The sequence below is a fragment of the Phyllobates terribilis genome, unplaced genomic scaffold, assembly GCF_046119375.1.
Source record: "Phyllobates terribilis strain yellow unplaced genomic scaffold, ASM4611937v1 Scaffold_4__5_contigs__length_816908805, whole genome shotgun sequence".
Lineage (NCBI taxonomy): Eukaryota > Metazoa > Chordata > Amphibia > Anura > Dendrobatidae > Phyllobates > Phyllobates terribilis.
This window is the reverse complement of record NW_027362764.1, coordinates 223,506,870-223,523,978: the sequence shown is the minus strand read 5'-3', so window position 1 is coordinate 223,523,978 and position 17,109 is coordinate 223,506,870. Positions and strand designations below refer to the sequence as shown.

The window sequence follows — 17,109 nt, the reverse complement described above, 5'->3', positions numbered from 1 at the left end:
AGTTAATTCTTCTGCTTTCCATTAGGTCTATGAAAATCATATGTAAATCAATGGCGGGGGGGGGGATGGTGCAGCTGGGTCAGGATTCGAAGAGGAGAATGATTTCTGCAGCGAAAAGATACTATCTGTTTCTACATAGAACAGAGAAAAGAAAATAATTTACTGGATAGAAAGGCAAAATGAGCAACTGTAAGCACACAATGCTATATAATATGACGACTGCAATATCTTAAGGGGATAAAAACTTTGATGGGAGTACTTCTTAAAGTGCAGTTTATGGCATGTAAGATATTTTATTACCTTTTAGCATACATTAACCCACTTTCAGCCAAAGGTTGAACCACATCGGAAAAATAGCTGGCATCTTCCGCACTAGAATTCCCAAGAAGGAATCTTGCATGAATTCCCTGAAAAACAAAAGTTTCAAACCAAATACAAGACATAGAACAACCACAAGTTGTTATAGAAGGGGCCTTTTTTCTCAGTTCTTCAAAGAGCAGCTCCTCCTCTAAGCAGTTCCTCACACCTGAAAGGGTAACATGTAAGTAAATAATGTCTCATGGGAAACGTAGAGCCGCAAAAACAGTCAAGTACAGCTGCGCCATGTTGTTTGCATGACTCCCAGAGAAATAAATAAAAGCTACTAAAAACAGCTTTTGCAAAACATGTCGCTGTCTTTAAAGCGAACCTGTCAGCCGGATTTTGCAAATTAAACTATAGGCAGTGTCAGGTTGGTGCCGTTATACTGATTAAAATTATACCTTGGTTGATGTCCTGTGTTTCTTGTGTAATATTTATTTTCAGTTTTGATGTAATGATATGCTCATGCTTCTGGGCGGGCCTTGTGGGCAGGGCTTTATGTGGTGCTCTGCTTACATATTCATCTGTATGCCTTTTGACAGGTCACTGTGCCTTCAGTAATAATGAAAACAAAAACTGCACTTCTGGGTTTGCTGTTTGGTGCACAAGTAGGACCCCAATCCATAGACAGTATATGAAAAACTTGGCACTCGCTCTTTATTCAAAGTGAATTGATAATTTTATTTTTTACAGCAATTCCAGAATATATAAGACGTTTCGATTGGTCAGACCTTCATCAGTCATCTGGAGTTGCTAAATTTGCATGCTGCAGCACTAAGGTCATGAGGCGCCTCATGTCTCAGCGGTGGACACCGCAGACATCACCTTAGCGCTGCAGCATGCAGATTTAGCAACTCCAGCAGATGACTGATGAAGGTCTGACCGACCGAAATGTCTTATATATTCCGGAATTTCTGTGAAAAATAAAATTATCAATTCACTTTGAATGAAGAGCGAGTGCCAAGTTTTTCTTATACTGTGCCTTCAGTGACCTGCCTCCTATTTTACATACTGCATATAGTATTGTGGGTTTAAAAAAAAACATTTTTCATCCATCAAAATTATGCCAGCGCCCGCGCATGCTCAGTAGCATTTATCGCTTACCGATAGATGCTACTGCGCAAGCGCTGCCGGCAGCACCATTTTGCTAAAGCCAATTTTTTTTGTCTCAATCAATATGGAGCCTGCACATGCACAGTAGCATCTATCTCTTGCCAATAGATTCTACTGCGCAAGCGCCGCCGGCGGTGCCATTTTGTTGGAGAAAAAAAAATTTGTCTGCCGACTATTTATGTTATTCAACTAGCACTGGAGAAAAACTGTTTTCTAATGATGAGAGAATGTGCTCGGATAAGGGGTTAACCAAGCATGCTCGAGTGTTATCCGAGTATCTTCGGCATGCTCGTATATTACGTTTGAGTCTCTGTGTCTGCATGATTTGACATTAGACATTATTTATTTATAAAATCTACATTTTAATTCATATGTAAAATGAGGCTTGAAGTGCCCTTGGCATGATCAGAGCACTCCCTGAACCTCTGCCTCCCTAGCACTATCTTCTGCTGCTTGAATGGCAGCTAAATGGTTGTACACTGAAACCAGTAAAACATAAGTCAAACAGAAGGTGGTGCTAACCAGGGAATAGGGCTAGGAGGAAAGAAGTTCAGGAAGTGCTCCAAATCACATCCAGAGCACTTCAGTATCACTTTGCATGTAAATTAATATGTGGAATTTACAGTTATGGAGCAGTAGATTTTATAAATAATGTAGATTGGCTCACCTTTCAAGGAGCTATATGACAATATTAGCGGTTTCAGGAAGTTCATTGCCATGACATGTTCCACTTAAGTATAAACTTGTATTTTATGACTTTAAATGTTTGCCTAACAACCTTCCCTTTAAGACTGGCAATATAGACCGCAGTCAAGAGCTAAGTAGTAATGTCCACTGGACTCATAAAACGTTATATTGACCCATTTGCCATACCAAACTATATATACACATCTGTTCAGTACTTTATGTTCTAACATGTGGTCCACAGGTGAGATGCACATACAATGTGACAAACTGTCTTTGAGGAAGAAAGAGAAGTAAAAAAATACACACACTAAATTTGTCCCTAATTCTAATTTTACAAATATTTAAAAAAAAAAATGCAAATGGTAGGATTTAATTGTTTTGGCACTGTACACTTAGTAATTATCATTACAGAAATTATATTGCATTTTATCTATGAACCGATTGATTTTGAACTTACAAAGGGGTGCTCTAAGTATGTTACAAAATAGCCTCAGTCACATAATTCTAACCACAGCCCCGTCCTATTCACATGTCAGGATGGGTTGCAGTCTGAAGAAACACGTCTCAACTGAGAAGTACTGGACATACACAAACCTCACACAGTGAAAAAAAAGGGCCGGGACATGAGAAGAAATAAATATTTTCTTTGCTGAGAACAAATTTTTTTCTCCCGCCTCAATCCTCCATGTGCAGTCACTCAGCAAGGAGAAGATTTATTTCTCCTCATGTAAGAGCCCTGCTCCAAGGCAGACTGTGCTTTACAATACTCCATGGAGAGGCCCGCAGTTTGCAATATGTGACGGGGGATGTTTCATCACATTCTTGGAAAACCCCTTTAAGATGCCTAGTAATAACATATGCCTGAGCAAGTGGGTTATAAAGTATTATATATAAGGAGCTGTATTTACCTGTGATATCCCAGCAAGCTTAAAAAAGGTAAAGGCAAGAAAAAAATTCCAGTCATACACTTGTGATGGTACACCCCGACAGCGGCTATATATCGCAACCAGATCATCAAATTCAGGAATTCCTTAAAAAAAAAAAAAAAATAGGATTTTGCAATGAAAAAAACTTTCATTTCTTTAAAGTAAATATCCACCTTTTGTCACAATGTTATCAAAAATTCTGAGCCGGTTAATGTTATAATATCCATTTGTAGTGATAGGACCATTGTTTTTCCAAGTCTTCTGCACATGTATGAAATTAAAGGAATTCTCTGGGAACAAATATATATATATATATATATATATATATATATATTGTAAGGCAGCGCTAGTCATCATGCTGGGGGACACTCGCTGCACCGGGTCAATTAAAGCACACCAGCCACGTTTTTCCAGTTTTCACAATCTAACAGTTTATTGCACTTCATAACAGCTTATCACACAGTCCATCTTAGTGTCTCACCGGCATGTTTACACACATAACATCCGGGAGCCTCTCAAGTGGTAGACAGGTCCACTTGGCCCCAGTTACACCCTTCAGCAAAGTCACTTATATCAACATCCATATAACGCAGTGTTTTTACCTTTGCCGGGTCGTAGCTGCTTCAGTCCGCTGTGTTCTGCCACAGCTGTGGCTTTAAGGCTTTCCCAGGTGGGGATCTCCAGCCCTCGTACCTTCCAAGGCCACTGGCATCGCTTACACATAAGGATCCAGTCTCGGCCTTTCAGGCTTCACCAGGCTTCACCAGGCTTCACTAGGCCTCACCAGGCTTCGCTAGGCCTCACACTAGCGGTGTCCCGCACGGGGAACAGGTCTCATGCCTTACACACCCTGTCTCAAAAGCACCAGGGTTTATATATCATCCAGTGCACACAAACAGGACCTGTGCTGATGTCACAGTCATGTGATCAGACCTTCTGTGTGCACAGGCCCTGTGCGATGTCACAGTCATGTGACCAGTCACCTGGGGGGAGGTACATGGTCGGCCAAAACACACCCTGGACCATTACAGTAATGCCGCAAGCCGCTGCATTACAATATTATATTTATATATATATATATATATATATATATATATATATATATATATATATTGTAATGCAGCAGCTTGCTAGCATTACTGTAAATGGTCCAGGATGTGTTTTACCTGACCATGTACCTTCCCCTTTAACTGACTGGTCACATGACTGTGACATCACACAGGTCCTGTATGCTCAGTAAAGGTCTGTACACATGACTGGGACAGCACACAGGACCTATACACACAGCTGACTGATCACATGACTGTGACATCAGCAAGGTCCTGTCAGTATGTGTGTGTGTGCACAGGATATATAAACCCTGCTTGATGGGAGACAGGTGTGTTCGGTGTGAGGCGTGAGGCCTGTGCTCCGTGTGTGTGGGACACCGTTTGTGAGAGGCCTAGTGAGGCCGAGTGAAGCCTGGCAGCCTGAAAGGCAAAGACTGGATCCTGTGCGGATGCTAGTGGCCTTGGAAGGCAGCGGCTTTGGAGTGAAGCCTGGTACCTGAAAGGTCGAGCCTGGATCCTGTGTGGATGCTAGTGGCCTTGGAAGGCAGAGGCTTGAGGAAGAGTCCTGAAAGGCAGAGCCTGGATCCTGTGTGGATGTCAGTGGCCTTTGAGGGAACGACGGCTGGAGACCCCTACCTGGGAAGCCACAAAGCCACAGTGGTGGTGGATTAAAGGGACTGCAGCAACTAAACCCGGCAAAGGTAATACACTTTGTTACATGGACTGTGTCATGGTCATTGATAATTTATTACCTTGCCGTAGGCTGTAACCTGGAGCAATTGGGCCTGTGTGCCACTTGGCTCATGAATATTGTGGATATGTGTGTCGGCGTGCCACGGAGTTGGACCCGGTGAACTGTGGCATATGAAGTAATAAACTGCAGCTTTGTGAGAAAAACGTAAAGACATTGCACGTGTGCATTGATTGACGCAGCGAAGCGGGTAACCCCCATTATGATGACTAGCGCTGCCTTACATATGGTTCGAGAGTGAGGGCAACGGCAGCCCGATTGCTAGCGGCAACGACAACCCGGTTGCTAGCGTCAACGGCACAGGACGATGAGTGTGGATAAAGCATCTTGCGGCAACTCGGCGGGGTTGCGAAGATTAGCGTCGCACTCAAACCTGGTTTGCTGTGGCTCGGCGGGGCTCACGAAGTTTAAAGCATCTTGTGGCAACTCGGCGGGGTTGCGAAGATTATCGTCGCACTCAAACCTGGTTTGCGGTGGCTCGGCGGGGCCACGAATATTTTTTCCGGGAGAGCGGTGAAATGCTAGCGTGAACAGCGTACCGCGATGGCTGTGAGCAAAGCAGCAGATCTGTCTGGAGCTATTGAGCGGTTGAAGGGCCGGTTGGGACCGGAGCAGGTATTTGGGAAACTTTTACTGGACATGGTGCAGGAACCGCAGGAGCTGTGGGCACCATATGGAATGGCGGCAGTGGACCATTCTATGGACTCTCCGGGGGCGCCAGTGTTGTCCCAGAGTGCCCGGGGAGGTGGTAAGAGATGTTGTGAACTGATTCCTAAGACTACTGCTGATTTTTTGTGTAAAAATTACCCTGCCGGTGTGGTTGTTAAAAAGGGGGTGGAGTCTAAAAAAGGGGCGGATTTTCACAAGAGTGTGGAGTGTAGAAAACTGAAAATTGTTACTGGTTGTGGGTTGGTACCTCCTAAAATTGACAATGTGACCGTTGATAACGGGGTAACTCCAGTAGAAGGGGGTGACGTCAAAGTGGGAGGTGACCTGTTAGTCCACAACACCATGAGGAGTGACACAGACCCCGTAGCTGACTGTGACACTTTGAAAGTAAAAAGTAAGTTCAGTCAGGAGGGGCTAGATGAGGGGAGAGAGTCCCCCTCTCGTCGTCGACGGCGCAAGGGCCACAAAAAGGTTGCTCCGTTAGTACTCCCTGAAAATGAAAATAAAGAGAATGTAGTACTGTGTGCCTATGCTTCAAGTGTGGGTCCTCCTTTAGAGGTAGAAGAGGAGGTGACGTTGCCAGTAGCAACCTCCGGTACAGTACTGAGACTGACGGATCAGGATCTGACAGCCCTGCAAGAGAAGGTGGCCAGTCATGACCAAGAACTGGAGCCTATCAGGCAACAGTGTCAGAGTGACATGCAGCAGATAAGGGAAAACCTGGGGAACGTGTCCGCAGACCAGCTGAACCTGGAGTCTGAACAGCAGAAAATATACCAGGTTATGAGGAACTGGCAGCGAGACGTGGAGGGAAGCAACGCGGAAATTAACCATTGGAAGGAAATGTTCTACGCAATTAAGGAGGACCGCCGCAAAATCAAGGAAGAGGTTTTGCAGTTGAAGCTTGAGAAGGAGGCGCGGCAGGATGGTGTTTCTGGACGTGAACAAATCCTAGAACGACTGCGCAAACAGCTCAACCAGGAGCTGTGTGACTCCAAGAAGGAGTGTGGTGAACGCAGTAGGGAACTGCAACAGAGTAAGAGATTATGAGGATCTCCTCAAGGTGAAGGAAAAACTAGAGGAGGATAATGCGGATGCAGAGCAAGTGCGCCAAGTGGTTGAGACCACTCTGCAAGACACCCGTGAGGAGAATGATGGTCTCCGGGGAAAGACCCTAGATCTGGAAGCTCAGGTGAAGGAGCTACAGATGTCCTGTGATACTCTCCAGAAGGCGGAAATGTACCTTAAAGAAACAGTCAGCAAGATGGAAGCTGAGCGGAAAAAGATGGAGGAGTCCATCGGAGAAGCCACAGACCAGGGCCAGGAGTTGGCCACTGGTGAGGGGAGGTATGAAGCAGATACCTCCTCAAATGATGCGAGCTTGGATGATTCGGTGGAAGTAAGAGCCGAGATCAGGGAGCTCAAGGAATTGCTTCAGGCCCATTTGAAGCAAGAGAGGTCTGAGAGAACTCTACTGTTAAAAGAGCAGTTGAAGCAGGAAGAGCTTCAGAGACGGGCCGCTGAGAGGCGAGTGACGGAACTAGAGAAAGAGGTCATCCGGGTGCCTCATGTTCTGGTGAGAAAGCTCATTGGGAGAAGCGTCGAGCCATGCAGATGATGGTCAAGAAGTCTGGTGTCGTGAAAGTAAGCAGTCCACGTGATCGTCAGGACTGGATACCAGACGAAGACAGCATGGTATCATTCTCCTCTGTAGGAACAGAAGAAAGCCTGGAATATATACGCATGCTGATTGAGTACCGAGTGACCTACCTGCAGGAGGTAGAACAATTGAATCTCGCTAGACTGCGAGTAGATAGACAGCATCATCTGAGCAGCAGAAGATGGAAGCCGTCTAGAAATAGTGAGACCCGACAGAGAAAAGGCCCCCTAAATAACAGAATAGCTATAGCTGGAGTTAGGGACCTTTCAAGATGTCCTGAGAGTAGTGGGCGTGGGTTTAGAGGTGGTGAGGCCTCCAGTAACTCAGGTTTGAGCAGCCCATACAAACGACCCCATAGAGGATGGGACAGTACGGAGTCAAACCGGACCTTAGATACCAGGGCATGTGAGTCACACCGTTGTATGACTGACCAATGGGAGCAGGGGAGACCTGACAAGGTTACGACCCGGAAAGGTGACCTGACGAAGTCAGTGACAGTGACAAATGGTAGGTCCCTAAGGAATGGGCTAATGTCGTTGACTAAGGTTCCAGGGGCTGAGTAGCACAATTGTAAAGTACATGGTCTCTATGTGAGCTGGGGGTTATAATGTTATTGTGTATATATATTATGTGTTCAACCCCACAAGTTTGAACAGAGGGGGGGGGGATGTAATGCAGCAGCTTGCTAGCATTACTGTAAATGGTCCAGGATGTGTTTTACCTGACCATGTACCTTCCCCTTTAACTGACTGGTCACATGACTGTGACATCACACAGGTCCTGAATGCGCAGTAAAGGTCTGTACACATGACTGGGACAGCACACAGGACCTATACACACAGCTGACTGATCACATGACTGTGACATCAGCAAGGTCCTGTCAGTATGTGTGTGTGTGCACAGGATACATAAACCCTGCTTGATGGGAGACAGGTGTGTTCGGTGTGAGGCGTAAGGCCTGTGCTCCATGTGTGTGGGACACCGTTTGTGAGAGGCCTAGTGAGGCCGAGTGAAGCCTGGCAGCCTGAAAGGCAAAGACTGGATCCTGTGCGGATGCTAGTGGCCTTGGAAGGCAGCGGCTTTGGAGTGAAGCCTGGTACCTGAAAGGTCGAGCCTGGATCCTGTGTGGATGCTAGTGGCCTTGGAAGGCAGAGGCTTGAGGAAGAGTCCTGAAAGGCAGAGCCTGGATCCTGTGTGGATGTCAGTGGCGTTTGAGGGAACGACGGCTGGAGACCCCTACCTGGGAAGCCACAAAGCCACAGTGGTGGCGGATTAAAGGGACTGCAGCAACTAAACCCGGCAAAGGTAATACACTTTGTTACATGGACTGTGTCATGGTCATTGATAATTTATTACCTTGCCGTAGGCTGTAACCTGGAGCAAGTGGGCCTGTGTGCCACTTGGCTCATGAATATTGTAGATATGTGTGTCGGCGTGCCACGGAGTTGGACCCGGTGAACTGTGGCTTATGAAGTAATAAACTGCAGCTTTGTGAGAAAAACGTAAAGACATTGCACGTGTGCATTGATTGACGCAGCGAAGCGAGTAACCCTCATTATGATGACCAGCGCTGCCTATATATATATATATATATATATATATATATATATATATATATATACACACACACTGCTCGAAAAAATAAAGGGAACACTCAAATAACACATCTTAGATCTGAATGAATGAAATATTTTCATTGAATACTTTGCTCGGTACAAAGTTGAATGTGCTGATAGCAAAATCACACAAAAATCATCAATGGAAATCAAATTTATTAACCAATGGAGGCCTGGATTTGGAGTCACCCCCAAAATTAAAGTGGAAAAACACACTACAGGCTGGGTATGCTCCTGATGAGGTTGCAGATGGTCTCCTGTGGGATCTCCTCCCAGACCTGGACAAAACCATCCGCCAACTCCTGGACAGTTTGTGGTGCAACGTGACGTTGGTGGATGAAGCGAGACATGATGTTCCAGATGTGCTCAATCGGATTCAGGTCTGGGGAACGGGCGGGCCAGTCCATAGCTTCAATGCCTTCATCTTGCAGGAACTGCTGACACACTCCAGCCACATGAGGAATGGTATTGTCCTGCATTAGGAGGAACCCAGGGCCAACCGCACCAGCATATGGTCTCACAAGGGGTCTGAGGATCTCATCTTGGTACCTAATGGCAGTCAGGCTACCTCTGGCGAGCACATGGAGGGCTGTGCGGCCCGCCAAAGAAATGCCACCCCACACCATTACTGACCCACTGCCAACCGGTCATGCTGAAGGATGTTGCAGGCAGCAGATAGCTCTCCACGGCATCTCCAGACTCTGTCACGTCTGTCACATGTGTTCAGTGTGAACCTGCTTTCATCTGTGAAGAGCACAGGGAGCCAGTGGCGACTTTGCCAATCCTCGTGTTCTGTGGCGAATGCCAAGAGTCTTGCACGGTGTTGGGCTGTGAGCACAACCCCCATCTGTGGATATCGGGCCCTCATACCACCCTCATGGAGTCGGTTTCTAACCGTTTGTGCAGACACATGCACATTTGTGGCCTGCTGGAGGTCATTTTGCAGGGCTCTGGCAGTGCTCCTCCTGTTCCTCCTTGCACAAAGGCGGAGGTAGCGGTCCTGCTGCTGGGTTGTTGCCCTCCTGTGGCCCCCTCCACGTCTCCTGGTGTACTGGCCTGTCTCCTGGCAGCGCCTCCAGAGCCTCTGGACACTACGCTGACAGACACAGCAAACCTTCTTGCCACAGCTTTCATTGATGTGCCATCCTGCCATCCTGAGCAACTTCTGTGGGTTGTAGAGTCCGTCTCATGCTGCCACGAGTGTGAAAGCACAACCAACATTCAAAAGTGACCAAAACATCAGCCAGAAAGCATTGGTACTGAGATGTGGTCTGTGGTCCCCACCTGCAGAACCACTCCTTTATTGAGGGTGTCTTGATAATTGCCAATAATTTCCATCTATTGTCTATTCCATTTGTACAACAGCATGTGGAATTGATTGTCAATCAGTGTTGCTTCCTCCGTGGACACTGTGATGTACCTGGAGTTATATTCTGTTGTTTAAGTGTATATATATATATATATGTATGTTTTAGGGATTCATGCTCTAAGATAGGCATTAGACCTTAGGTAGCATTCACACAGGCAATGCAGCTTTGGTCCAAACGTGCAGTTTTTATTGCTTTCCACAGGTTGTACAGCACCAAAACAAACTCAACATAAATCCCTAGCCTTGTCCAGGCACTAATTAAACAACACAGTCCCTGTCTACTCATACACGGCTGAGCTGGTCCCAATCTGGTCAAACACAACAGCCATTTTCCCTAGCAACCACTGATACTTGCAGTTTGGTGCACACAGGCTGTGCAGTCTCTTCTCAGAGAGAGATTCCAGCTTGTATCTCTCTTCAGCTTTAACACAAATCCACTCTGGTCAGCTTCCCCCCAGCTGACTGACTTAGATGAACACCTGGCTTGGCTATTTGCAGAGCTTAGCCAGGGGTACCTAATCAAACTCTGTAGAGACAGGATTTAACCTTAGCCTAGCCGACATTGCTAATATATTTATTTATTACATAAATATTAAAACACACATCTAAATGTATTTAGAAAAAGAAATTCCTAAATGTCGTTAATTAGTAAATCACACTTGTTTTATCTAGGTAGGCAATCATTATAGAATTAAAATGACTGCTGCCTTTCTACACAGACAGAAACTGGTCATAGAATGTTAATAGGACAGGTGCCTGTGAGCATGTGCAGTAAGAAACTTACCCACCTCCTTTTAGGTGTAGGAAGAGGTACACTCATTGGATATTCTAATCTAATACTGGAGATACCAGGGTTGCTGAGGTAATAAGAGGCTGCTCACACTGCTGTGTACTATTTATATCTGATCTAAGACATATATACATAAACATATATATAGTCTGACCAATAAATTATATTATTGCATATCTAACAAAGGTAAAATCTTAATAAGAATGTCTAATGAAGCGTAAAGCACGGTTAAAGCACAAATGCTATATCAAATGTTAATGCAGAATCTCTCAATCTATCAATATATAAAAGAACTAAGCCGATGGGTGAATGGCGTAACGACAAAAAAATCAAAAGGCCAGAATTACAGGGTTTTTTGGTCACCGCAACATTGCAACAAAATGCAATAAATCAAAACATTGTATCTACAATTAAATCTGTCAATCAAAACATTGTATCTACACCAAAATGGTATCAATAAAAACGTCAGCTCGACGCGCAAAAAATAAGCCCCCACCCGGCCCCAGATCACGAAAAATAGAGATGTTATAGCTCTCATAAAATGGCGCCATTTTTTTATTGTTTTTTACAAACTTTGTTTTTTTTTCCACCAATTAAATAAAGAACCTATGCATAATTGGTATCTACAAACTCATAATGACCTGGAAAATCATAATGGCAGGTCAATTGTATCATTTAGTGAACATGGTAAAAAAAAAAAACCTTTTTGTGGAATTGCACTTTTTTTGCAATTTCACCGCACTTTGAATTTTTTTCCCATTTTCCAGTACACGATATGTAGACGATATGGTAAAACCAATGGTGTCGTTCAAAAGTACAACTCATCCTGGAAAAAATAAAATTATGTAAAATACAAAGTTATATTGTGGTACTGTGTTAGCCAGAAAAATTGATGTAAATACTTTTATGCCCAAAAATGACGAAAGTATTCTCAGAGTGATAGCTTTATTGTCTAACAAGAAAAAAATATATATATGCAAGCTTTCAGAGCACACAGGCTCCTTCTTCAGGCATTATTACAAATTAATTGATAAGACAAAAGGCACAACATTTAAGAGATGTTACAGCAAGACATTTGTGCATGAGGTGTAAGGGGTGATGCCTCTTAATGATAAGTCAAAGAGATCAAATTTAGGGTTTTTAGTTGCAACTGGCAAGTCTGTGGGAATGTTTAATTATCCGCAAACTGTCTCGCGGATGTGTGAATTTAACCCATGTAGGGAGTCATAAATCCAGGTGTTAGATTGAGTCCTGTTGTCAAGGAATTGAACATTCTTATCAATTTGAATTCACAAATTTTTCTCTCTCTGTCATCCTTGAAATGACCTTTTAGTATTAAAACTTTTAGCAGCCGCAAAAGCAAACAAGATTTTGGGGAGTATAAAAAGAGAGATAAAATCCCATAATCCCAACATATTGTTACCCCTTTATAAATCACTGGTGAGGCCATATCTAGAATATGGGATCCAGCTTTGGGCTCCACATTTTAAAAAGGATATTCAGAAATTAGAGTCAGTTCAAAGGCGGTCAACAAGATTATTACAAGGGATCGAAAATCTCTCATATGATGAGAGGTTGAGAAAGTTGGGCTTGTTTAGCTTAGAAAAAAAGAAGCCTCAGAGGAGATCTCATTTACATGTATAAATAAAATGTGTGGTCAGTACAAAGGACTTGCACATGACTTATTCCTTCCAAAGACCATACTAATGACCAGGGGGCACTCATTACGGGTGGAAGAAAGGCAATTCCGGCAGCTAAATAGGAAAGGGTTCTTTACAGTTAGAGCAGTCAGACTGTGGAATACCCGACCACAAGAGGTAGTAATGGCTGCCACTGTAACAGCTTTTAAAAAAGGACTGGATGATTTCCTCGATACACAACATTGTGGGTTATAGTTAAGTTAGTGACAAAATGTACAATTGGTGGAGAAGGTTGAACTTGATGGACCTAGTTCTTCTTTCAATCTATGCAAATATGAGTTGACCCAATTTTACAACCTAGCCCCCTAAATTTATTCCTCTAGCGGTGCAGTTAGCATAATTACACCACAGCTGTTTCATAGAACTTTATACCACTGATCAGTGAAGAAAAAATTAATTACATTTTTTACCACTAAAATATTATTTTAGCCCCAGATTTTACATTTTTACATGGGAAAATTGATAAAAGTGGCCCCTTAATTTGTCTCACAATTTTTGCAATACTCCATATGTGGCTGTGCAGTATTGTTTGACAATATGGCAGGACTGAGGGAGAAGGAAGGACGACTATTTGACTATAGGAGCACAGATTTTCTTGATTTCCTAGAATAATTTGCGGACTCCATTTGCAGAGCCACTAAGTGCCAGAACAGCAGAATCCCCCCTCTCAAGTGACCCCATTTTGAAAATGACACCCCTCTGGGAAATTCATATATGGGTGTAGTGACGATTTTCACTCCATTGATGATTTCCAGAAGCAAGCAGCAGTGGATGTTTTAGTGCAAAAATTGAAAATGTGCCAATGTAGTGCCCAATATATTGCTCCCAGCTTGTGTCTCTGGAGACATCAACCCCGGAAATTGTTATTCACTAAATAACACATATGCTTGAATGACAAAATTAGATAAATTAACCTTCACAACCTTTGATGTATCTATACGTCCAGGTCGCCCTGTACTTACCAACCTTGGACGTATGGATACATAATGGCGATCACCCGCGCACAGAAGCTGTGTGCACATGATTTCTGCCGGGTGTCAGCTGATTCTGACAGCTGACACCCGGCACTCAGTGCCAGGAGTAGTGCCGAATCGCTCCAAGCACCTTAACCCCTAAATGGTGAGGGTTAACGCTGGTTCCTGATCGCAGTATTTAAAGAGCAGGCAGAAGGAGGAAGCCCCCTCTGTCCTTGGATCGGTGCCCCTGCGATGTCTTCGGGGGGTCTGATTGTTGCTATGGTGATCTGATGTCGCCATGACGAGATCAGAGTCACCAGAGCTAGCAAGTTTGGTGCTGACAGTTTGTAAAGGTCAGGAATAGTGATGAGCGAACGTGTGCTCACAACTGCCCGGTACTCGCCAGAGCATCTCACTGTTCGTGATGCTCGGTGAGTACTTCCTGTATGCTCAGGTGGGAATTCGAGTTCGAGTCCCCGCCCTGCATGTTTGGCGCTGTTTAGACAGTGAATAAACATGAGGGAATTGCCTGCCACTCACTGTAGTGTCGCAGCCATGTTGGTGGTCGAGGTGGTGGACTATGAAGTCACTGACCCAACCTGGCAAGGTGACATGCATAGCGAGGACAGCAGCACAAAGGGAGAGGGAGGCGTAGCACCACAACAGGAAGGAAGAAACAGTGGGGTGGCCACAGACACAAGGCAGGCAACTGTTCCCTAGAACACCAACACGAGGGAACCAGCCAGTCCAACTATTAGGTCTTCCCGAGTCTGGCTCTTTTTTAAAGACTGACAAGTTAACCCCAAAAAGGCCATTTGCAACATCTGCCATGCCAGCATAAGCAGGGGCAGCAAAACTACCAGCCTCACTACCACCAGAATGCTCAGGCACACGATTGCAAAGCACCCGACTAGTTGGGCCGAACGCCAGGGTCTAGAAACAGTGTCTGCAGGTGACACCACTGCTTGTTCCGCTATTGTGCGTGCACACCAATCCCCTGGTGCAGGAACAACCACCTATTACAGGTGGGTTCTTACAATCACGATATCCCAGATCCACTAGATTCCCCCCCTTGTCCCTGAACCCAGCGATCGAGATTTTTGTACGCCTTGTGGCCGATGATTTGAGTCGCCTTCCTACACAAAGACGTTCTGATAATCTCACTTACTCACAAAGCACGGCACTAAATCAGTTACGATCGCTGTCGTATATAGTCATTAAGCCAGCAGACAAGGGAGGGAATATTGCTCTCTGGCCCTGCTCTCAATATGAAAGAGAGGCATTTCGCCAATTAAGAGACACTCAGACTTACATTAGATTGTCCTTTAATCCCACAGCCTCCTTCTCTGACGCACTCCAGGGGATCCTGGGTCGAGCGTGTGATCGGGGTCTCATTGACAAAAAGACCGTTGAGGCGCTCATGGTGCGATTTCCAAAAACAGCCACCTTTTATCTTTTACCAAAAATCCAGAAGGACGCCCTCAACCCGCCGGGACGTCCGATCATTTCAGGCTTGGATGGCCTATGTGGCCCCATCTGCCAGTACATTGACAGCCATCTTCATCCACTGGTTGAAACCCTTCCATCTTATATAAAAGACAAGACGGACGTCCTCACGCGGGTTGATTGCGCCCTTGTTACAGACGATACCCTCCTTGTCACGGCCGATGTCGAGAGTCTGTATACATGCATCAGCCATGATCTGGGCCTGGCTGCGGCCCGCCTCTTCCTGGGCAGTTCCAATCTGGACGGCCCATCTAGGGATTCATCCTTGAGCTCCTCCAATTCGTCCTCTGCCATAATTACTTTCTTTTTAAAGATAGGGTATACCTCCAGAAACGTGGCACGGCCATGGGGGCGGCCTGTGCCCCCTCATACGCCAACCTCTTCCTCGGCGCGTGGGAGAGAGATATTTTTTGGCGACGAGGGTACACAGGGCGCGGACCGGGTCGTGTCATGGATGAGGTATATAGATGATGTTCTATTTTTCTGGCAGGGGACGGTGGAGGAGCTTGATGATATTATGGCACGTCTGAATTCTAACACACGTGCGGTGAGGTTATCCTATACATACCATCCTAAGCAGATCGATTTTCTGGATATCACTTTGGAGGTGGACTCAGCTCTCCGTATCCAGACCGATCTGTTTAGAAAACCCACCTCTGTTAATTCCCTGATACATGCTGCATCTGCACATGATTCTTCAACTATCAGAGCCGTCCCGATTGGACAATTTCTCAGGGTGAGGCGGATCTGCTCAACTAACTCCAACTTTGAGAAACGAGCCTCAGATCTGGCTGAACGTTTTAAACAACGAGGCTACAGCAATCGATGCATTGGCCGTGGCTATGTGAGGGCCCATAATACCTCTCGCTATGACCTTATACATCCTCTTCCCAGACACAATCATGGGTTACCGGAGAGGATCCGCTACATATCCACATTCAACCATGAGTGGGGGGAAATGCGGCGGATCCTCTCCCGTCATTGGAGCGTTTTGGGCATGGAGCTCTCCCTTCGGGATTTCATTGGAGAGTCTCCATGCATGACACCTCGGCGTTCGAACACCCTGGGGGACCTGTTGGTCTCCAGTCACTACATTCCTCCTTTGTGCAACCCCTTCGGATCTCGTGGCCCCACGGTGGGTACCTTCCCATGTGGACATTGCACCGCCTGCACCAATGTCATACGCTGTACGTCGCTCACGAACTCCGATGGCTCCCGCCATTTTGATATCCTCCACTACATCTCCTGTAGCACCACACACGTGGTATATTATGCCACGTGTGGGTGTGGGTTGATTTATGTAGGTCTTACATCAAGGGAGCTATGAAACAGAGTTCGTGAGCACGTAAGAGACATTGGTGCGGCTCGGGGAGCCACGGATCCCCGGGAGCTCAAGACTTTACCACGGCACTTTAGGGCGTTTCATAACTGCGATCCTCGATCACTGAAAGTACGGGGTATTGATGTGGTACACTTGGGCTCCCGGGGTGGGAATGCTAAATGCCTCCTGGCACAAAAGGAGGCAAGGTGGATTGTTACTCTTGATACCTTGGCACCACGGGGTCTGAATGAGAACTTGGGGTTTGCCTCTTTTCTTTGACTGGTATCCATTCCGTTACTGTGCTTCGGTATATTAGATATGGTGCCAATTATATTTATCTATAGAGGTCACGGTAGTTAGTTCTATCTAATGACATTTATTTACCTTGGACCATTTGTAAATGCTCTCCTCTTGACCCTGCTGAACATTTTCGTATGTGGGGGCTACTTTTCATTCCTCCCGTTTTTAATCTTGTTCTTAAATTGTTCTGTTTCTAATTTTCTTATATTTTTTTCATATAGACTCTCTCTTAAGGACCGTAACCATGTTCCATTGTCGTATTTGGATAGACAGAATATCTCATCCTTCTCTTCATGGAATCTAATTGGACTTATGATTTATTGATATATATTTTTT

General features: G+C 45.2%; 1 protein-coding gene across 1 annotated transcript in view; it reads right to left on the bottom strand.

The window, feature by feature from the left end:
* LOC141265263 (acyl-CoA dehydrogenase family member 11-like) overlaps positions 1-17,109 on the bottom strand; it is a 476,536-nt gene that overhangs the window by 281,702 nt on the left and 177,725 nt on the right. The window contains exons 7-8 of the mRNA XM_073678109.1: positions 3,069-3,190; positions 301-407 (exon numbers count right to left, since the gene is read on the bottom strand). Of these exons, the coding sequence (XP_073534210.1) occupies positions 301-407; positions 3,069-3,190 (229 nt within the window). The remainder of the gene's footprint in view (positions 1-300; positions 408-3,068; positions 3,191-17,109) is intronic.